Below are 20,526 nucleotides of genomic sequence, written 5' to 3'. Positions count from 1 at the left end.
AACACCTTTGTTAGAACACCTGTTCCAAACTGGTGCATGTGGTCGAACATATACGAAATATCCTGAGATCGACAGTCCCGATCAAGATCATGAGAAAGGATCCTGATCACACTTCCCGAAGGACCAGATTGCAAGCGAAATCTGTCTGATCGGAGGTACTGATCTCAAGATCGGCACGCATTCATAATGGGTCCACGGTGACCATAAACCAGATTGATGAGGGAATGTGGGCGTCCTGGGAACCAGGGGGGTGAGGAAGAAGTGCTAACTATGTTTAAGACATGAAAGGAGGTAAAGGCGAACAGTGCTCGTCGCGCACTATAAAAATTCAAATCAAATTTTAAGCGCCTAATTTTGCTTCACACCGCTTGTTGCACGTGCATGCCCACATGTGTAACAATGTTAACAAACTAGTACTGTTGCGGTGACATGATGGGAAGCATACAAAATGCGACAGGACGATGCGATTGACTGACACTGGGAATAGTACACAATATATATCTACAGTACAACAGACAAGTTACATGGCAGAACAGCGGCTTGACAAGATGCCAGAACGTACCCACCCACAACGGAAACCACCCAAAAAACCACGCTAGATCTAATTTATTCCTCTTTTGCCTCTGCATCGAGAAGCTGTAACTTTCCCGAAAACATTCTCTTCCATCTGTGCATCTCGACTTGATCGCCGGCCAACCTTGCTCCTCGGCTTGCGGTCACCAAATCGCTCCGCAACCATTTAGATTTGGTCCACACTATCGTCTTGAGCCCGTTAACAGCCTGACTGCTCATTTTTCCCTTCGGTGAAATAGCAGGAGCATCGGCTCCAGCATCGACCCTGGTATGTGCATTCGAAACCAGAGCCTGGACAAAGGGAAGTAGAGCTGGCAGTGGTCGAGGGAAGAGTAATGTGCGCAAAGGAGTGTCAGGAGTCGGGAGAAGTAGTAGTGGGGGGAGCGGGAAACACAAGTTCAATTGGGTGAGCTTGGGAAGGATGTGCAATATAGATTCAGAATTGTAGGCTGCTGGTGATGGACGATAGGAAGCATAATCAGGGGGTGGCCAGTCAGGGGGTAGGGTGAGAATGAGCGATTCAATAGTTTCTCCATGATTCGCAAGGAAGGTGGCTGATGGGGAAGGGGAAAATGGAGAAGGATACACTGTGATGGTGAGAAAACTTAATGATGGCAATTTCGACCGCATCAGTGAATAGAAGAATGGTGCCTGCGGTATCCCTATGATTGATAGTCTCCGTAGGTGAAGTAGAGATATGGGCTCCAATTTTAGCTCATGAGAATCGATGGCACCCAAAAAAGTCTCTTCATCTTGGATCAAGCCTGGTCCTATCACTTCCAGAACCTCCAAATTTGAGCACGCCCGAACGAGCGAGATTAGTGGGTCAGACTGAATGAGCCATTGGCTAGAAGGCATGGCTGCCGAATCAGGGCACACGAGTAGTTCTTTAAGAACCTTCAGCCTCAGCCCGCAGCCTTCGGCTAGAGCCGCCATCGCTCTGCGACTGAGGCATATTTTTGCATGCAGGGTTAACGAAGAGAGAAATGGGGTGAAGCGAAAGAGGTTGCTTAGAAGGGTATCAGCGTGTAGTTTGGTGGTGCGCGTGGTGAGTGAGTCAGCAAGGCCAGTGAAGTCTAGTGATTGAATCCATCGGCCCGGAGTCGAATAGGGTATTCGTCGTAAACTGTCCCACTGTTGATCAGAGGACTGAAGCACATCATGGAGAATCTGTAACGAAGCGAGGCTTCTGATTTTTATATGGGAGTACAATATTGGTGTGGCGAGAGTCTGCAACGAATAATATCAGTATCCAAGCGCAGGCGATATGGAGTAGAATGACACACCTTGAACGTTTTGCTCACGCAAGGGAGCTCCCTCCTGCATTTCTCATACCTCTCGTACTCCATCCGAAGTAGTGACGTCCTCTCATGCGTCAAGTCCATGGCAAAGTGCAAGCACCTTCGCCAGAGTTCAGCAGGGAGCTCAGCTTTCGGGGGAGGAGGGGGGAGCAAAGGCAAAAGAACAAGTCGGGCTCCCGAGCGTCGTGCAGGATTCAGATAAACAGCTCCGTCGTATAGAGGATCCGGACTTTGCTGTGGTTTGGCACCAAAGAAAGGAGCCCCTACTAAGGTAGCTATTGATGAGGTGTATGATTTAACTAGCTCAAACGTCATGAGTGCCATGGCATAAATGTAGTAGCGGTGTCCTTAGGCTACAAAGGAGAGTGGACAGGGTAAGCCACGAAACGGAACCATGCACGTGACTGTTTCTAAACGGGATCTTGCGATTGCCGCACAAATCGGCGGATCGTATCGCCCCTGTCGATCGTCGCAGGTCAACTGTACAACTACATGGAGGGTTTCCTCGCGTGGTGTGATCTCTATACCCCGCCAGGAGGGGAAATAATCTCCGGAAGTTGCGTGATCTGTCCTCCCATAGCCAGCTCCCTTTCGCACCGTGGGGACTACTCACGTTGGTGAGAGTGCGGCGTACTCTTGCCATTCTTGGTGTCTTGGCTCCTACGCTTGTGCGCTACTCAGAGCGCTACGCTTATAAGCATGAAAATTATTTACGTCTTCCCTCAGTTCACTGTACTAGTACTGAACTGAGGTAAAATACTTCTCTGCCAGTTGTTCAACGCTTGTATGCAACTCATGTACCCTAGTTTCGTATCGCTAGTATTCTAATACCTATTGCGCCGTGGGAGAACCTTTTTCAGAGGGAACATTGGGCGTCACCACTCCTTCACACGGATTGGGTTGCTAGGTCTATGCCTGCGATAACTTCAGGAAGTTCAACGATATTGGTCACTGGAGCTAACGGTTATATTGGCTCCTGGGTGGTCGATTATCTCCTACAAAGAGGATTTAGGGTACGAGCGGTGTTAGTCTCAATATCTTTTCAATCAGAAACGTCTCGAATACTCATCATCCTCGCCCTACAGTGTCGTTTCACAATCAGCAGCGGAGGCTCAAGCGTCTCACTTTGCTGACCATGAGTCCAGTCTCGAATATGTCATTATACCTGATATCACACTCGTGAGTTTCCCACCCAGGAATCCCCAGCGAGCAGTCCCTCTCTTCCCCCAACTAAGCTGATTAATAGGATGGCGCTTGTGATGATGTAGTGCGAGGAATTGATGGAATAATTCACACGGCCGCGCCTGCTCACATCCTTGCAGATGACCCTCAAGGCATGAATGCACCGTGGGTCGGCAGTCTCCTCTGTACACTAACCTCGTAGGCCCGCAGAGATTATTGGCCCTGCTGTTAAAGCGGCAACCAGTCTTCTCCAAAGCGCCTTCAAGTTCGGGTGAGCTAATTGTTATGATTGACCATGTCATTCCACTCAAGGAGTGAGCAGACGTGACGTCAAGCGCGTGGTGTATACGTCCTCGGTCGGTGCACAGCCAAACCCAGTAATTTTAGGCAAAGAAATAGTCATTCAGGAGGTCTGTGTCTACCCTGAAACGTCCCGGGTTGGTTTCATTGCTGACACGGTATGGATTAGGATGACTGGAATGATGCAGTTGTGACCTTCGTTTACAAAAAGGGACGTCTGGCTTCTGGGATGACCAAGTACGTCGCGTCCAAGACCTTGGCGGAAAGGGCTGTTTGCCACTTTGTGGAGCACAATAGGCCAAATTTCGATGTAGTCAGGATTCTCCCTGCTACGGTGAGCGAATCCCCGCCTTGTTCAGAGAATTCCCCAGGTCGCTCACCCCGTCTTTTCAGTGCATTGGGGTTGGTAAAGATTATTTGTGGCCAGTCCTGAGTCTTATCATATCTCACTCCTGCAGCCAGTGCTACAGGTGATCCCGCCATTACTCCTACGAATGCACTTATTGACGTGACGAAGCTCCCCGACACCGTTGCTGCACTTTCCGGCTCTCCCATCCTGTTCATGGGATTGCTTACTGAAGACCCGAGCACCAATTCCTCATTCTTGCCAGGGGGGAATGATTGGATTGATGTTCGTGATGCCGCACTTCTCCACGTCCTCTCTTTGCTCGCCGAGAAAGCGGGCGGGATGCGAGTCGTCGCTTCCAATGGTGCATTTCATGTTCATTGCAGTCCAATTCCTATCATCCTGACAATATATTCAACCGTTCAGGTCGCTTCATCGTTCAAGATATCTGTAGGCTCCTCCATTGAAGGTGTGAATGACCTCATGACACGATCTCCCCCTTCTCACATAGACGACACGCTCAATTCTCTCAATCCACCTCTGGAGAACATCCCTAAAGGGTCACGCAGTGTGGTTCCAAGCCAGAGGTCTCTCGTCATCCGGAGGGACGATCGGAGGCGGGACCTTTTCCCCGGAATCGAACTGAGGGATCCGAAGGAGTCCTTCGTCGAGTTAGTGAGGCAGTTTGAATCCAAGGGATGGATTTCGTAAAAAAATATAAGTACATATCGAGGTGAGAAAGTTGATGAAGTCATCTAGTGCGTGTTTGTGTGCATATTAGTATGAGCAAGTACGTCTGTACAGATCGCCAGCAAATGACATGCGAATGGTTAACCGATTAACCCCGAGCGGGTGACCTCGCCGTGCTACGATATCTTGGAATTCACTGTCTCCAAGACGGAAATCCCATGAAGTGAATGTGGCAGTGAAGGCTTGTTTTTTCATCTTCCTGGCCCATGCAGGCCGAGCCAACTCGCACTCTCTGTACACTTGATGCACTACCAGCTGAGCTCTACCATGAAATATTGGCGCATACACCGAACTCCGAACTCCAGAGAACGACCGCGGCATTGAGACTTGCTTTGCCTCGTTCCCCCGTGCCCTCATACGAACTATTCTTGCATATCCAACTCACTTCGAGGGATCAAATACTAAAGTTGTGGAGGGTGTTATCGAAGCTCCAAGAAAGCGGTGGCATTTCTATTGCAAGCGGAACGCAGTCGTTAGCGCTTTATGCATGGGATCCGGACGCTGACGTTTTCATCAAGTACGTCTCTATTCTGGCGTATCGATAAGTATCAAGACCGTTTCACATATGACTTATGTCATCAAGCACGATGGAGCTATTTTCTCAGCTGAAGTACCTGCATCTCAATATTGGCACGACGTTCTCTCCCGAGCATCTGAACGACCTGTTCAAGAGGGCCCAGACAGCTCTAAAGCACATGTCACTGAGATTTAGACCTTAGTGAGGCCTCGGTGTTCCTTTGTAGTTGTTCGCTGCTTATCTTTACTGTCATTGCACAGCGTGGAGAAAGTCACTTACTACCAGTTTCTAAAGGTATCGCAATGATTGCAGCCTCTTTTGGCACAGGCTCTTCGTAATTACCCATCGCTAGGGTTCGTACAGCGACAGCATGATAGAAGAAATGTCAAAATGGCCTGCTTTGAATGACTTCAAGTATCTTTCTATACTCCAAGACCCTCTACCCACGGGAGCCTTTGCCCCCCAGACAAATTTTGCCCAACCTATCGTGTTTTTCAGCCTTGAGGTCATAAGGTTGCTTGCTGTCTCGTCTTTAGCCTCCACTCTCACCCACCTTCGGATACGAGTGCCTTCGCGACCCGTGGTTGCGCAGCTTTTAACACCAGGATCCTTCCCCAATGTTTCGGTACTCGATATTGGCACGACCGCTCTAGGAAATCCCCTCGTATCCTTGCCTAAACTCATGAATGCCATGCCCCGGGTGAAGCACTTGCTCCTGGATAGTTGCTGCCTCAGTCGCGAGGGATGGAAAGATCTTGGTAGAGGGCTAGCTATCGCAGGGCTTTCAAAGGCAACCGCACGTGAGAAAGCAGTGAAGGTTTGGGTGGAAGAGAATCAGCCTCGCACCGCTGACCATGAAACAGAAGATGCCCCGCGACCCGGCGCTTCCACGCCTCGGCGAGCTCGTAGAGGTCGAAGGGGCCTGGCTGCAGCAACATTCTCCATTCGAGCCCGGTCCCCTCCTCGGCAACCCTCTTCTCAAGCTGTGTCTTCTCAGTTGACCTCGAGCGATGCACAGATCTTACGCACTGGTTCGATCGAGAAAATACGGATACTTCCCCAACTCTCGACTCTCGAGTCTTTTTCGACGACCCTCTCCCCGAAACCAGATAGCATCAAGCGCGATGAATGGCAAGATGAATTCGCTTCGGGGTGGCTCTCTGGTGTAGCTACCATCAGTGCGGTATGGTCACGGCTTCAGGGGTCTTTCCGTGCAGGGAACGTGCGTTTGATGCGGTTTGATGAGAGCTACGTCCCAATAGGACTACGAGTGGATGAATCTCCCGCTGGCACTGCCGGGTTGTTAGACGTGGAAACAATCGATGAAGAATTCTGGGAGTGGAAGAGTTCGGTTCCCACGATTTGTTTTGGAACAAATCGTCTCCATTCCCGGGAGCATGGCATGGACTTAGGTATTGGATCGGGCCCTCATATTGAGGCCCCTTCCGGCCCTAAGAAATTGGCAACCTCCGATGCGCAAGAGGACGACCATGAGCCTGAGTGCGGGCATGCTCGATTTGGGGACTCATGGGATCTGTACGCCAGAATGGACAGAGACAGATAAAATCCCCCCCCACCAATTCGTTCTATGCATTATTGTAATTTACCTAATCGTGATTTGGTACTTCGTTGCCCCTCTGTTATTCCGGGATGTACATCTTGCCCCCCCGACGCTGGGAGTATTCAAGTCGAAAGCAGGAGGCTACGGGCGATCCTGTGGAACGTTTAATAAGTGGGGACGTAGAGTCAGGTTCCTAGTTCAATCAGCATGGGCCGGTGTCATTCCGCATCGCAATCTTACTCCACAATCAGGAACCCCCCAGGACCAAGTGGGCCTCCTGCGGTGAGGGAAGTGATAGGGCCTTTAAATGTGCCGCCGCCAGAGGTGTACTCAAGGCAGTGAGAAATTGCTACCTCGATTTGATTGTGGAATCGTGGAATTATTTACTCCATGATCAAACTACTCCTATTGATGCTACTGTGCTTTAATCTGGTCGCTGCAGGGCGGTGCGGGGTGGGGCGGTGGTTTCTGCCTTCGGCGCGGTATCGGCGTTTTTCATTATGCACTCACCACCCCGTGTTGAAATCTGAACGATGAAACATAAGGATATTGTGGCCGAAATCGTTGAGACGTCAAATCCCACGAGTTGAATGCGACAGAATGGCTGGCGATTCGTGGGGGTTCCTAGTACGTCAGCTGCAACAAACATAAATCACAATCACACAATCACAATCATGCTCATCAGCGATGATATGAAGAGCCCCTTCATTGTTGCAGAATTCTTCATGATGAAATTCGAGGTGACCCCCAAAGTTTCCAATCCCCCACTCCGCTTGTAAAGGTGTCCCGGGTTTGCAAAGCCTCATTTCTATCATCCCCATCATCCAAATCAGTAGCTGGCGTTCGTAAAACCATGGATTGGGTGCGAGTTGGATGGAATGAGTGCGTGCTTGACGGAGTGATTGAAAGGGAGTTCGTGAGACGTGTTTGAACGTTTGTTGGGCGGATCCTGTCTATGGTAGCTAGCGGAGTTAATTGTGAGTAGGTGGGATCGCTTCGTTGATTCTCAGGGCATCGCCCCCAAATTCGAGGACGATCTGAAAGCATCCAGGGATGGCGAACAGAACGTGTCGTTGGAGGTCCGCATCTGCGACCGGCCGCGCATCGCCTACAGAACCTTGCGAACAAGCGCACCCCGCCACGAATTAGACGGGCCCACCATGAACTGGTTGCAGAGGATTCAAAGAATATCCTGTATCGCTGGTCATCAGGAGATGATCGAATTCGGTAGTGAGTGCCGGTAAAGTAAAGGATTCTTCGGGTTCGGGGAGACCAGCTCCCATGCTTTGGGAGTCTAGGGATGGAGGAGGCTGGCTACTTGCACCGGTTATAGGTGAAGGGCCCTCTCCAGCTTCAGGTTCGTTTAGCGTCAGTGCCGAAGATTAAAAAATCTCAGGAGTTGACTGACGGAAATTTCCTTGCTGAATTTGGGTGTTTGGTGTTTCGCCCGGAAACACGCAAAGCAGCCCACGCTGTGCGCATCGCGCGCATCTAAGTGTCTTAATCCCAGAAAAGCGCTCGACTCGCGGAGTTGACTTAAAAGCAGGCTTAGGAAAAGGGTAATGGTGCGGATTTGACCGTGGAACCCTAGTTCATTGAGCAATCGGCCGACAACTACACCAAAGGAAGCAACATGAGTTCGTCGCGTCGGGACTGAGAACGCACAAACGCATCCAGCGCAGGTATGGCTTCGCTCTCAACTAAAATTGTAGATGCATCAAAAGATTCAATCCTAGGGTGCGTATTTCGGGTGCTGTGATCCGCTTCAAAAGGTGCGCCACCATGAGGATTTGTGGGTTTCTCGAAGATTAGGAGATGAACCGGGGCCATGCCCATGTCCGGTCCTGAGAAGGTAGGTTCAAAAATACCATAATGCATATGGAGGGTGTGCAGTTGAGGGCAACCCCGTATTAGCGCCATCAAGATGACATCGTCCATGAAAATATCAAAGGCTGGACGTTCGTGACCTACTCCGAAAATGTGTGCCTTAGTATCACCCTGGCTCGGTGAGGCGAGGAAACTTTGTGTCTGTCAGAAATCGCCCAGTGGCATCTCCCTGACAGGTTGACAATATTCAGGATCGAGAAATTGGTGAATCGGAGACTGTGTCTTATAGTTAGCTGCGCCATGCTGAATGAGGGAGTTGGCTCTCCAATTCCATGGAGATACACGTCACTCGGGAAGCGAACTCCTCGCTGACAATCCACGGTGGGATTATTCCAGCCGAACCACTAGACAAGGAAGGGTGGCTTGTATTTTCCGTGGCCTCGAAAGCTCGAAAGCGTTCAGGACTTTGCAGGTTCACCTCGATATTTGACGGAGAGGAGAGAATAAGTAAGTGGTTTCCGCGTAGGGAAAACCAGCAGTAGTTGCTCCGAAGCACCCAGATATCATCGGAAAAGACCACGCTGGAAAGGATAGATTTCGGGTGGGAGGGAAAATATGAAGGACAGCATATTTTGAAAGGCGCCGCGACGGCGTGCTATCTTCATGTTGAACTCCTGGAACTTCTGTGCAATAGCGCCCTTACGAGCCATTGGTTCATCCATTAGATGAAGTGATCCTTTGCGTGCTCTGTCATCTTGGCGCGTATGGCTGAAGAAGAGGCATCGCATCGACGACGCAAACATGTGAAGATTCAGTGCATCCAGGAGGACCAGTTCATTGATGATAGTGGGAGGGTCGGACATCCCTGGTGGAGGCCCAATCCCGTGGTACTACGTAATTGGTAGCTGCCACTCGAACGCGGAGATCTTCGAGCTCGGGTCCAGGTGCCTCAGCGAGGCAGTTTCAAGGCCAAAGATGTGGCATCTAGTCCATGATTGTCAGCGACATGAGTTACTTCTAGTTTCGCGTCCATGAAGCGAGATCTGTCCATGGATACACCAGAGATCGATTGGTTTCGAACCCATACTCGAACCGAACCGCAAGAACCATTGAAGGGTTGCATGTTGGATATTGCGCATACAATCATAAAATATCTTGTTCAGGGCTTTAGTCTAAGAGATCAGGGTCTTTGTGTCGGACCGAAAAAAAAAATCCAAGCATAATAGATAGCGATGGCCGTTCCAACAGTTCCGTTCCGAACCGAACCGGGACGGAACCGAAAATGCGGTGTTCAGATATTGCTTGTGTTCGTGCACTGGCCGAGCTGGCTCAAGGGTGTACGTTATAGCTGTGACGACAGCCCCGACTTGTGCCGAGACTTCTGAATTGAGGGTAAAAAACTAAACTAGCTTGTACATATAACCAAGGGGAGGGTAGCGCAGAACAGACACAGCAGGAGATGTGAAGGCATGGGAACTCTGAACCAATCAAAGAAAATTTGATGAACTCCTATTGCAAATAGGAGGCACCCCACACGCGCGTTGCCAAAACGTGCTGATCCCGAGACATGACAAAGCGTGAGGCATAGTCATTCAAAGCCCCAGCTTTGTGTGCCTTGGTCCCGCCATATCGGTAATTGATTACCGTTAGCACCGGCCTTTCCTAGGCAGGACCCAGCCTCTGTATAGGTCTTTCCATGAATATCGATAGCACATCCGTGTCAGCTATAACTCACACAATCTCAATCACGCTTATCAGCGATGATACGGACGACCCCAACATACTGCTCCAACGTTACGGAGTCATCCGTGATGAAATTGGAGGTAGCCTCCAAAGTTTCTAATCGGCCACCCCGCTCATGAAGGCGTTCTACCAGGGTCCGGAGTTGCGAGGCTTCATTTCCGTAACCGTTATCACCCAAACCAGCAACTGGTGTCCGTAAAACCAACCGTCTCAGTCCCAGAAAAGCACTCGACCCACGCGGTTGAGTCTTCGTTAAAAGCAGGCTTAGGAAGAGGGTCATTGTGTGGATTTGGCCACGGAACTCTAATTCGTTGAACGATTGGTGCACAATGCCCGACAACTAACTAGAGGATGCAGTGAGTCCATCATGCCCGAAAATTAGGGATCGAGAACTCACAAACGCATCCAGTGCAGATATGCCTTCAGCCACACCTAAAGATGCAGATGTATCCCGAAAAGGTGCAGACGTAATTCTGAGGGTGCGTATTTCGGGCGCTCTGATCCGCGTAAAAAGCTGGACCATTATGAAGATTTTAGAGAATGTAACGTGGATTTCTCGGAGATGAGGGAGATGAATTGGTGTCATGCTCATATCCGGTCTCACAAAGCCAGAATAATAACCATAACGCATGTGCAGGGTGTGCAGTTGAGGACAGCACCGCATCAGAGCCACCAAAGTGACATTGTCCATAAAGGCACCTTCCAGAACCAAAAATCTGATATTCATGATCTGCTCCAGAGGTGTGGATGTTAGTGTTACCCCAGAGAGGTGAAGTTTGGTGAGGCGAGGAAATCTCCTGTCTGATAGAAACTGGATCAGAGGCAACGGGAATCTCTCGTTGTTCGAATCGCCCGTGATCTTCAAGATTGAGAGCTTGGTGAACAGGGGACTGTTTCTTGTGATTAATGGTGCCCATAATGACTGAGTGAGGTCGTTGTCTAATTGAACACAGAGACGCGTCACCCGGGAGGCAAAATCTTCGCTGGCGATCCACGGGGGAATCTTTCGAACCCAATGAGGAGGCGAATTTGAACCTGAGAGAAGGATAACTTGTATTTTTCGTGGCTTTGACCGCTCGAAGTAAGCGTGACAACGTTTGGAGGCTCCCAGGTACATTGTGAAACCCGCCCAGAGCTCCGGAGATGAGAGAATAAGCGATTTCCACGCGGAGCAAACGAGCAACAGCCTCTCCGGCGGCACCCGACAACGACTGGCGAAGACAACTCTGGAAAGGATGTTGAGTAGGATTTCGGTTGGCAGAGAAAATACAGGCGATAGCGTATTTTGGAGGGCACTGTGGCGCCGGTTCATGTTCTGCTCAAACGCCTTGAACTTCAGCGCAATAGTGCCTACTCGGGTTATTTGCTCGTGCATTCGGTGAATACGATCCTTTTCGTGCTGTATCATCTCGGTGCGCCTGGATGGATGGTACTGAAGAAGAATGGGTGTAGCATTGACAAAGTTCGTAGATACGTAAAGATTTAGTGCATCTAGGAGCGCACCCAGCTCATTGATCATCGTAGGAAACTCAGACATCCCAGTTGGGGGCTCCATCTTCTGATGTTTAATGCTTTGGGTGGTGAACATTGAGTTCTTTGCACAAGAGTTCAATGCGACTCGGAGCTTGGAAATCTCCGAGATCGAAAACTTGGCGGATTCATGTGCGGGCAGGCCCAAGCGACCGAGGTCCACAAGGTTGTGGAATTTATCAACAACATGGGTATCAATGATGTAAGTTACTTCTACTAGTCTCCAGTCCAACTCAAGTCCGTATAGCGAGATATGTCCATGAGTACACAAGATAGCGATGAGAGCCAGAATAGTAGTATAAGAATAACCGTGAACTGTGACTCAGACTCCTAACACCCAAACTTTCTTAACCTCCGCAGTAGCTTCAATGACAACCTCCTGACCAGGAACTTCGACAATGATGGATTTGGTGAGTTTCTTCTGGATAGTTAGCTCCGTTGGGCTCTTTGAGTACCGTAGCCAGCTGGGTTCTTTGCCTGCCAGTTCCAGAGATCACGGCAAATCCTCTCGAGGTCAGATGAAGCCGAGAAGCCAAGTTCCGTCTTGGCTAGAGCTGGGTCGGCTGTCAGGGTTGGAGCGTCGCCGGCACTGTAAACTTGGTATTGAATATCAAACATGTGAGTGGTAGGGACTACCCACCGGGGGTTACCAAACTTTATCTCGTATGCGAAATTTGTGACTTCTTTCATTACGTTGACAACCTCCAGTACGGTTTTCCCATGTCCTGTGCCAAGGTTGTAAGCCTTGTAATTGACATTATTTCCCGCGACGTTTCCGAACGTCTTCTGGAGCGACCCATCCGAGAGAGCTTCTAGTGCCAGACGGTGGCCTTCCGCCAAGTCGACAACATGAATGTAATCTCTGACGCAAGTGCCATCCCTTCTCAAGCCCACCCAGGTCTGATGTTAGTCCGTCGTGGCAATATCATTAGGGAACTTAGACACACCTGGTATTATATTCATTCCCGAACACATTTACAGGGCCTTCCACTTGTTCTGCAGCCATTTGGGCAAGACGAGGCAGCAAATTTTCAGGAATTCCCACGGGGTGTTCGCCTATTTGACCCGATTCATATGCACCTGCGGGGCTATTCTCACAGAATCATTTCTCAGCTGAGAACGAATTCGAAGGGAAATCGACCATCACTCACTTGAAATATCGTAACGATATTACGCGCCATTTCGGGTTCGCTAAAGGAGTCGTGCATATTGATAGGCCAAACACTCGGTGAATAGAGTTGTATGGAATAAGGTTGTACATACACTGGCATATATCCTTGATAATGGTTTCGGATATGGCCTTCGTACGTCCATAGACGCTTTTAGCTTTGAGAGCTGTAGTTTCAGGGGTGGGAATTTTTGGTGGAATACCGTACACTGCCGCGGAAGAAGAGTATACAAGTCTATGCAATTCGAATTCGTCCATGAGTTGTAAGAGAGTTATTGTAGCAGCAACGTTGACGCGATAATATTCTATAGGGACCGTTCCGGATTCCCCAACAGCTTTCAGTGCAGCGATATGGATAAGACCCCAGATGTTGCCTTTGCCGTAGGCTTCGAAGACTTCGCGAACCGCAAGCGAATTAGTGAGATCTACTTTGCGATCATCTATTATTACACTAAATTTATCTTCTTCTGACGCGTCCACTGGCAGGGATTCGCGTGCAATTTTTGAAACACGTTCGAGAGACTCTGCGTGCGAGTTGGAATAGTTATCGATAGAAATGATTTTGAATTTTCTGGTAAGTAAAAGCGAGAGGATTACGTGAGACCCTAATTAGACGCGAAATAACGCGTCAGTGATTGCATGCGACGTGGAGGATAGTGTCAAATCAGGAATTGTGGCGGCGTACCTATATATCCGGCACCGCCGGTGACAATGATATTCTACCGATAGGATTGTGCTCTGTAGGGGCGTAGTTCTCCAGAAACCTGTCTCTCACCTGAAGAACCATGGAAGTGCCTGCTTATTTCGAGGATAAATTAGAATGCTTTTCCATTACAGAGTTGGCAGGGAATTCGGGGGAATCACGTGGAACGATGTTTCACCGTGTTCCATGGGTGGGGCTGCGCAGAGAGAGGCCAGAAAACATGATTTCATCTCCTCAGATTATGCTGGCTTCGAATCCTCGGTGCGAACGAGCCTGTACACCCTGCTACATTTAGCAGACAGAGCGTGGTAAGCATTGCCTGTTGTGGAAATAAGCTCGCACTAATTTCGGCAGTCGCCGGCCAGATCGGTCACTTGGTTGCTACTGCATTCGTTGCGTCCGAACCGCAACTGCGCCACAGCTTCTAATCCCTTTCTCCCAATCGCCACAATCGAAAGGCTCTTTCCACAATGTCGGGTTGGATGTCATGGTTCACAGGACCAAAGGACACCAAGAGACCTGCTCGAGAAGCTATCATCAAGCTGAGGCAGAACCTGCAGCTCCTTGAGAGAAAGGAGGAGCATCTGCAGAAGCAGATCGATGAACAGCATGCCAAGGCTAAAGCAAACGCTGTTACTAATCAGAACTGTCTGTGTGACGCGTTCCATGGTCTCCGATACCTGTGACTGATGGTGTATCCCAACGACTTTAGTGGCGAAAGAGGCGCTGAAGCGGAAGAAAGTCCTACAGGCGGATCTCGACAGGCTCAGCGGGCAGAAATTCACACTCGAATCCCAGGTGCGCCATCCAAATCATGCTTTGCATCCGTCGAGTCATTCAACTCCTGATACCTATTTCCGTCCACCCCGGCGGCTCCATAGGTGAACGCGCTCGAGAGCGCTAACATCAACCAGGAAGTGTTGGACGCTATGACGAGTGGCGCCAATGCACTCTCCAAGATCCATGGAAAGATGTACGCCCGCACCTTATTTTTTCCGTGCTGTAAACGCATCGTGTGACATTTCTGCAGGACAGTCGAACAAGTCGAAACGACAATGGATTCGATCCGAGAACAAATGGCCGTTACACAAGAAATTTCAAACGCTATTTCCACTCCCATGGTTGCAGGAATTGAGATAGATGACTTTGAGCTGGACAAAGAGTTAGAGGAGCTAGAACAGGAGGAGCTCAATACCCGATTAAAGGGTGCTGAACGCGTGCCGATACAACCTCCGGTTTCGCCAACAAGAGAGACTGCAGATAGTACGTATCTTTTAGCGGATTTGGGCCCAACCTTATTCACTTACCTCGTTTTCCACTCCTCAACAGAAGGGAAACGGCGAACAGAAGAGTCAGAAGAAGAGCGGGAGCTGCGGGAACTCCAAGCCTCGTTGGCTATGTGACGTTTCGGACAACTTTGCGATCCGATTCGGTACCACACTCACTTCTTTGGGATCAATTTTGCATGAACTACTTCTGCCATCCTTCTTTTTTTGATAATGACATTCCGTTAATAACTGTACATACCACTACATCGTACGGTTCTTACAGTATATCTCAGCACTCTAAGGAATGGGCACATGAAGTGCTTGCAAAGGTAGAAATATTGTGGAAGTTGTGGAATCACCAACGAACTTGCGGATGCAAACGCCTTTGGTCACGAGTTTGAAACATACATCAATATCCACTTAATTACGGCGGGCCGGCCCTTTCCTCAAGTTAGATGTCATAAACACCACTAGTGCGCTTGGCCGCCGGCTTTCCTGTCATGTATTCGTGAATATAAACAGCAACAAGCGCGGCATCGTGGCTTTGAAGAGCGGCGTCGATCGTCCTTCCATGGCCCCGTCTACCTCATCCCCAACCCTCCTTCCTTAGCATCCATTAGGGGAGGGGGGAGCTATTTTCTCAATGATTCGTCTCTTCACTATATATGTGTTGCTTACTTATATGCATGCAACATGCCGCATCAGCGGCGGAGCCTCCAAGGAATTTCATTCAATTCACGACTTCCCAACTTACGGGATGATTCGTTTGTTCGTTGTTGATGATACATATACACCTCTCTGATCTGCGTTCCAGGTTTTCATAACCGCCCTTGGTGAGAAGTTCACTCCATGGTTTTCGGATACCGAACGACGGCTCCAAGAGAGCGATCAATGGTATAACCAGCATAGAATCCTCGCGCAACTGGTTTCTCTATGGATTCCTGGGGGACGATTAACGACTGCAATTCCCAAAGGAAAAGGGGGCCAGGCGGAGGTGACGGAGTTGGAATATTGACCGCTTCAGGTATAACTGCGTTCTCCGCGCCAGGAAGCTGAGTGAGTCCGTGGGAGAGAGCTTTCGGAATGAGGTCTCCCATAGTTTGTTGCAAGATGGTTCCAAATATGAAATGATGCAAGCGGAGACAAATACCTCCTGCCTATTATCATTCATGGGATGCTGGACGGGGTAAAGATACCCTTACCTATCCTTGCTCGTTTAAGTGTGATATCAGTGATAGTAGGTCCGAGTCCGTCGTGGAAGCTGGCTACACTACTGGCTTAACTTGCCATGCCGTAGACCATACGGAGCGCAGGGCGGTAGGTGACTGCACCAGTTGAGTGATTCCTATTTAGATACTGAGAGGCAGAGATGCTGCTGCTGTTGGCTCAGTGTTACAATACGCACGCGCACTTGAGATGTAAGGCATCCTACAGCAATCCAATTTTTGGAGGAATGCCCTTAGTGTAGCTGGCACATGTTGGAGTGGCTTGGTGGCTGCGTTGGTTATGATTCCATTGAACAATTGGTCCCCTAACCTTAACTCAACGGGGCAATTAATCCCGCCAGCCACGGGGACCCATCTGATCATCAATCGGGCTATTTCCATCTCCGTCGTGGCTTGCAACTAGCGTGCGAAGCCAATTATCCCGTTATTTTGATTACCGCAATCACCCGAAGCTACTTTTCCAATTAGAAAATTGTCATGTCGCCGAGCCGCATTACCCTCACAAGCTCTCTCCGTTTCCTCCTTCTACAATTGTCATTTTAAGATGTGTGCCTATGCCAAGAACGGAACCTCCCCCGAGCTGTCATATGACGTCAGCTCCATATGTCTGATTCTCCTGGTCCAACCGTTACTTTGGTTGCTATGGGAGAGCGCGCCCAGGGACTTCGTTTTCCCGTTTCCGTCTGAACGTGCACATTTCCCTGCGATGGCTTGGTATTCCACGGGCAAGGAGATGGGCGGCCATACGTCCACCTTTGGTTATCCTGATGGGACCGATGTGCAATATCGCGGATCCACCCCCGGGCTCGGAAATCCCACAAGCGGACCGTTACATACAATCGGCTGGTCACTGACCATACATCTATCTCAAACTACGTCTAATCCACCTAAAGATGCGAACCTGAGCACCCGGAATTCAACAGTAACGTCTGGGCGAGCCGAGCGGGAAAACAAAAAAAGGGGTGTAAATGCCATACAGCATGAAACAGCATGCAATTCCGTATACGAGGAGGTTGTGCAATCGACGGCGTGAGAACTTGGCGTGGGAATCTTGGAGGAACTGAAGTTGATGTCAACCGCAACTGCCTCACGACTGCGATTCACGAACTACAGCAGGGCTCATATCTTGGAAAATACCTCATTGGAGGTAGAGATTGAGATTTTCCCACTGTTACCGCACTGGCTTCGATTCCAATGGCGATTTGCCTACAGAGCCTGACAAACTTTTCCGTCAACGCCCCGTTCTCCATCCAATGTCACCTACATAATGTCACGCGGTAGCAGTCTATTCACTAGGAAGAGGATATCGCTCCGGATTGATAGATCCTGGCTGACTCCCTTTGCAAGTGGCAGCCACTCCTGAGGCGGTCGCCGTGATCCCTGCACAGGTGCAGGGGCTGGGCTCCCGCGTAGTAACCAATGTCTCTGAATGACGAACGCGCCCCAAGCTATACGAGAGATCCCACTGCTATGCTATCCCTATGCGCCTCTCCACACCGTCCGACCGACGCTTGATGCATGGCGTGGTCCTCCGCTCACCGATCGCGACTATGTAACCGGATTTCTGACTGACTGTGAGTAACACATCTCCTTGGGTTCTGATGCATCATTATACCACCTTCTACTGATCTAGGCATGCGCGCTCGGCTTCCGAATCCATTGGGCCCGATCCCCCCGCTCTCAGCTGTGCTGTGCAGATCGCCTATCATGATCATTCACATATCATTTTTTGGTTGCGTTCCATCCCTGTGTGCGATCCTAACAACTGTGTTGGCACTTCTCTGCTGTCCCTCAAATTAGGGTTTTTTTTTGCATCAGTCATCATCCATCTGGGCAACAACCGACTGCGCTGGCAGGGATCATCTTGGTGTGAATCTTATATCGTTCAATCCATATTCATTCCTCCTTACCCCCCTTGTCAATTATACGCGGCGTCGTTACGATCAGACGCCTTTGTTTGGACATTCTATCTGAGTCGCCGGGAACCGCATCGGGCTATAGGGAGGCTGGACCGCATGGGCTCCTGAGGCATCATTCCGTTTGCAGTTCACGACCCCGTGCGGCGGTGTTATTACACCATAATGCTCCGCGCCGTGGGTAAAGGCGCAACCCCCTTTCGTCATAAAAGTAGCTTGATTTCTTAGCTGTTGCTGTAGACCTCTCTGAAGAGCCTTCGACGAATACGTGTAATTATCACCAACGTGATACTAGATTACCGAATCATAATGCACCTTCCTTCTTCGCCATCCATCGAGTATTTGTCGTATACCTTACTTTACACCGATAGACAAGTCCGCTCTATCCCCCTTGTCATAATCACTCTTCCCTTGCTTATCGTATCATCCATTGTACGTTTTGACGAACCTGTCATTCGACAGAGCGCTGACGAAACCTTTTCTGCCCTCAAGACACTACTTTTATTATTCAATTACTTCCGTGACGCATACGGATATAATGACTCAACTCGAATCCCAGGTCCACTGATGGCCAGATTATCCGACCTATGGCTCTACAGAGCTGCTACGTCCGGGCGTCGCTCAATACTCGTGCATGAGTTGCACAAGCGATATGGTAAGATCGGTGCAATCGTTTTTTTGCAATTTCCAGGTCCCTGATCGTCTTCCAACATAGGCCCATTTGTGCGCATTGCACCGAATCATATCTCGATATCGGATCCTGATGCCATTCGAGAGGTTTATGCTGTGAGTCATTTTCTGATCCCTTCGATCTCATTTGTCAGATGTAACCCACTTTTAGTACTCTGGGACTTTGAAATCAGATTTCTACGATGCTTTCCGTTCTACGCATGGCGTATGTTCTCATGCAGGCTGCCTACTATGGGCAACGACTCACTCGCGCTTAATAGACAATCTTCTCGACACGCGATAAGGCTGATCATGTATGACCTCTGTCTTCATTTTTGCTTGCGCTTTATTCTTATTTCTTACTCCACAGGGCCGACGACGCAAGATGATTGCACCAGTTTTCTCCCAGACTAGTATTGTAGACTTCCAACCGTACCTCCAAACTATCATCGCGAGCATGCTCCAGAAATGGGACTCACTCTGTGACAAGGCTCCCCAAAAATCTGAGGAGATCGTGCAGGAAGTATACAAGAAGGATGGTAGAGCATGGCTCAACTGTGCGGATTGTAGGTCATCGTTTCTCGCGCACACTCTGTACTTACCACTGCCGGAAAGGGTACAATTTCTTGACATTCGACATCATTGGCGATCTCGCGTTCGGTTCCCCGTTCGGAATGATCGAAGCCGGATGTGATCGTGCGCCATACATCGATGTAAATGACTCAACTCGGAAAGTGCAGTACCTTCCTGCTATCAAGATCCTCGATGAAAGGGAGTTATGGGCAAGCACTCTTGGTGTGGTTCCGCCTATCCTTCGAGGCTTGTTCAAAAAGACTCCCTCCTTTTCGGTTGGCAATGAAGCCGCTAAGAAACTCTACGGTGTACGTATCCCTTCCTCGCTTTGGTCCTCAGTTATTGATTAATTCGGTCGAATTATTTAGATGTCTAACGCTGCGGTCACGAAGCGTATCGAGAATCCCAATGATCGGAAGGACGTTCTCGGAGGGCTACTTCGAGGGCGTGACGTCAATGGGAAGTCCATGGATAAGTGGGAATTGACTGCGGAGTCTATCACCCAGATCATCGGCGGCAGTGATACGACGTCCATGTAAGTATCGCATTGTAGGGGGGTGCCAAGGGCAAGTGGACTAGAGCTGATCTCATTCCTCGTAGTATCATTTGTGCCATTACATATCACCTGGCAATGAACCCTACCATTCTCCGCAAGCTTCAGGCCGAGTTGGACGAAGCCCTTGGACTTGAATTTGGGAAAGATGATGACGCTCCATTGGAGGAGTCTGTAGTACCTTATGACCTCATCAAGTCGCTGCCTTACCTTGACGCCGTCGTCAACGAAGGTCTTCGCTTACAGTCTGTTGTGTAGGTTTCCCAAATACTAGTTTTTAACTCAGGTATGAGGTTGGCTGACACTGAAAATATTACTCAGGGCTGTCGGGTTGCCTCGTGTCGTGCAAGAGGGCGGTTTGGTCGTGAGAGGCAGATTCTTCAAGCCTGGAAGTATTCTCAGCGTCCCGATATATTCAGTTCATCGTGATGAGACTGTTTGGGGCGCTGATGTAGATGGCTTTAGGTGAGCATGCAGCGCATGTCTCAATAGAGTTTCACTGATTGATTTTTTGGTCATCTTAGACCTGAAAGGTGGTTCGAAGGCAACACTGAAGCGATGCAAAAAGCATTCATTCCATTCTCGTGGGGTCCACGGGCATGCATCGCGAAGAATCTGGCGAAAATGGAGCTGCTACAAGTTGCAGCTACGATATTTCGGCGGTACGATATTGCTCCGTTGCATGAGAATATGGACGTGAGTGGCATGATTTGGCCTAGAACTGGGGCCCACGCTGATGATATATTAGTTCAAGATTCGTGAAGGCTTCGTGAGGAAAATGTCGAGCTGTTTTATTGGTATTAGGAGACGTTAGAATTGA

General features: G+C 49.5%; 8 protein-coding genes across 8 annotated transcripts; 5 read left to right on the top strand and 3 right to left on the bottom strand.

The window, feature by feature from the left end:
* Positions 1-421: 421 nt before the first annotated feature.
* EI90DRAFT_3043810 (uncharacterized protein) lies at positions 422-2,279 on the bottom strand. Its single transcript, XM_039059285.1, has 2 exons — positions 1,860-2,279; positions 422-1,803 (listed from the first exon to the last, which is right to left on the bottom strand). The coding sequence occupies exons 1-2, from the start codon at positions 2,196-2,198 to the stop codon at positions 607-609; spliced, it is 1,536 nt and encodes a 511-aa protein (XP_038919508.1). The 5' UTR covers positions 2,199-2,279; the 3' UTR covers positions 422-606.
* An 8-nt stretch (positions 2,280-2,287) lies between these two features.
* On the top strand, positions 2,288-4,536 carry EI90DRAFT_76118 (uncharacterized protein). Its single transcript, XM_039068010.1, has 13 exons — positions 2,288-2,625; positions 2,681-2,898; positions 2,960-3,053; positions 3,121-3,208; positions 3,267-3,327; positions 3,379-3,466; positions 3,526-3,593; positions 3,654-3,690; positions 3,750-3,758; positions 3,815-3,826; positions 3,874-4,066; positions 4,129-4,152; positions 4,214-4,536. Exons 2-13 carry the CDS (start codon positions 2,786-2,788, stop codon positions 4,411-4,413), a joined length of 987 nt encoding a protein of 328 aa, XP_038919507.1. The 5' UTR covers positions 2,288-2,625; positions 2,681-2,785; the 3' UTR covers positions 4,414-4,536.
* Positions 4,537-4,727: 191 nt separating this feature from the next.
* On the top strand, positions 4,728-6,876 carry EI90DRAFT_3043804 (uncharacterized protein). Its single transcript, XM_039059284.1, has 4 exons — positions 4,728-4,969; positions 5,036-5,170; positions 5,230-5,263; positions 5,322-6,876. The coding sequence occupies exons 2-4, from the start codon at positions 5,040-5,042 to the stop codon at positions 6,531-6,533; spliced, it is 1,377 nt and encodes a 458-aa protein (XP_038919506.1). The 5' UTR covers positions 4,728-4,969; positions 5,036-5,039; the 3' UTR covers positions 6,534-6,876.
* Positions 6,877-9,703: 2,827 nt separating this feature from the next.
* Positions 9,704-11,712, bottom strand: EI90DRAFT_3043797 (uncharacterized protein). The gene is made up of 3 exons (XM_039059283.1): positions 10,498-11,712; positions 10,093-10,440; positions 9,704-10,037 (listed from the first exon to the last, which is right to left on the bottom strand). Exons 1-2 carry the CDS (start codon positions 11,686-11,688, stop codon positions 10,099-10,101), a joined length of 1,533 nt encoding a protein of 510 aa, XP_038919505.1. The 5' UTR covers positions 11,689-11,712; the 3' UTR covers positions 9,704-10,037; positions 10,093-10,098.
* Positions 11,713-11,781: 69 nt separating this feature from the next.
* EI90DRAFT_3279798 (UDP-glucose 4-epimerase) lies at positions 11,782-13,689 on the bottom strand (the record flags this gene model as incomplete). Its single annotated transcript, XM_039066713.1, has 7 exons — positions 11,782-12,219; positions 12,271-12,510; positions 12,578-12,718; positions 12,782-12,821; positions 12,894-13,403; positions 13,484-13,517; positions 13,663-13,689. The coding sequence occupies 7 exons, from the start codon at positions 13,687-13,689 to the stop codon at positions 12,060-12,062; spliced, it is 1,152 nt and encodes a 383-aa protein (XP_038919504.1). The 3' UTR covers positions 11,782-12,059.
* Positions 13,690-13,971: 282 nt separating this feature from the next.
* EI90DRAFT_3279797 (late endosome to vacuole transport-related protein) lies at positions 13,972-14,904 on the top strand (the record flags this gene model as incomplete). The annotated part of the gene is made up of 5 exons (XM_039066712.1): positions 13,972-14,149; positions 14,214-14,299; positions 14,383-14,474; positions 14,532-14,764; positions 14,831-14,904. 5 exons carry the CDS (start codon positions 13,972-13,974, stop codon positions 14,902-14,904), a joined length of 663 nt encoding a protein of 220 aa, XP_038919503.1.
* Positions 14,905-16,505: 1,601 nt separating this feature from the next.
* On the top strand, positions 16,506-17,038 carry EI90DRAFT_3043791 (uncharacterized protein). Its single transcript, XM_039059282.1, has one exon. It carries the CDS (start codon positions 16,540-16,542, stop codon positions 17,026-17,028), a length of 489 nt encoding a protein of 162 aa, XP_038919502.1. The 5' UTR covers positions 16,506-16,539; the 3' UTR covers positions 17,029-17,038.
* Positions 17,039-18,220: 1,182 nt separating this feature from the next.
* On the top strand, positions 18,221-20,520 carry EI90DRAFT_3119168 (cytochrome P450; the record flags this gene model as incomplete). Its single annotated transcript, XM_039063180.1, has 12 exons — positions 18,221-18,343; positions 18,404-18,566; positions 18,627-18,697; positions 18,753-18,806; positions 18,862-18,894; positions 18,951-19,146; positions 19,196-19,461; positions 19,522-19,688; positions 19,754-19,960; positions 20,028-20,171; positions 20,231-20,402; positions 20,455-20,520. 12 exons carry the CDS (start codon positions 18,221-18,223, stop codon positions 20,518-20,520), a joined length of 1,662 nt encoding a protein of 553 aa, XP_038919501.1.
* Between the last annotated feature and the right edge of the window lie 6 nt (positions 20,521-20,526).

The sequence above is a fragment of the Cantharellus anzutake genome (genome assembly GCF_015039405.1).
Source record: "Cantharellus anzutake strain C23 chromosome Unknown EI90scaffold_10, whole genome shotgun sequence".
Classification (NCBI taxonomy): domain Eukaryota; kingdom Fungi; phylum Basidiomycota; class Agaricomycetes; order Cantharellales; family Hydnaceae; genus Cantharellus; species Cantharellus anzutake.
This window is presented reverse-complemented; position numbering and strand designations above follow the sequence as displayed.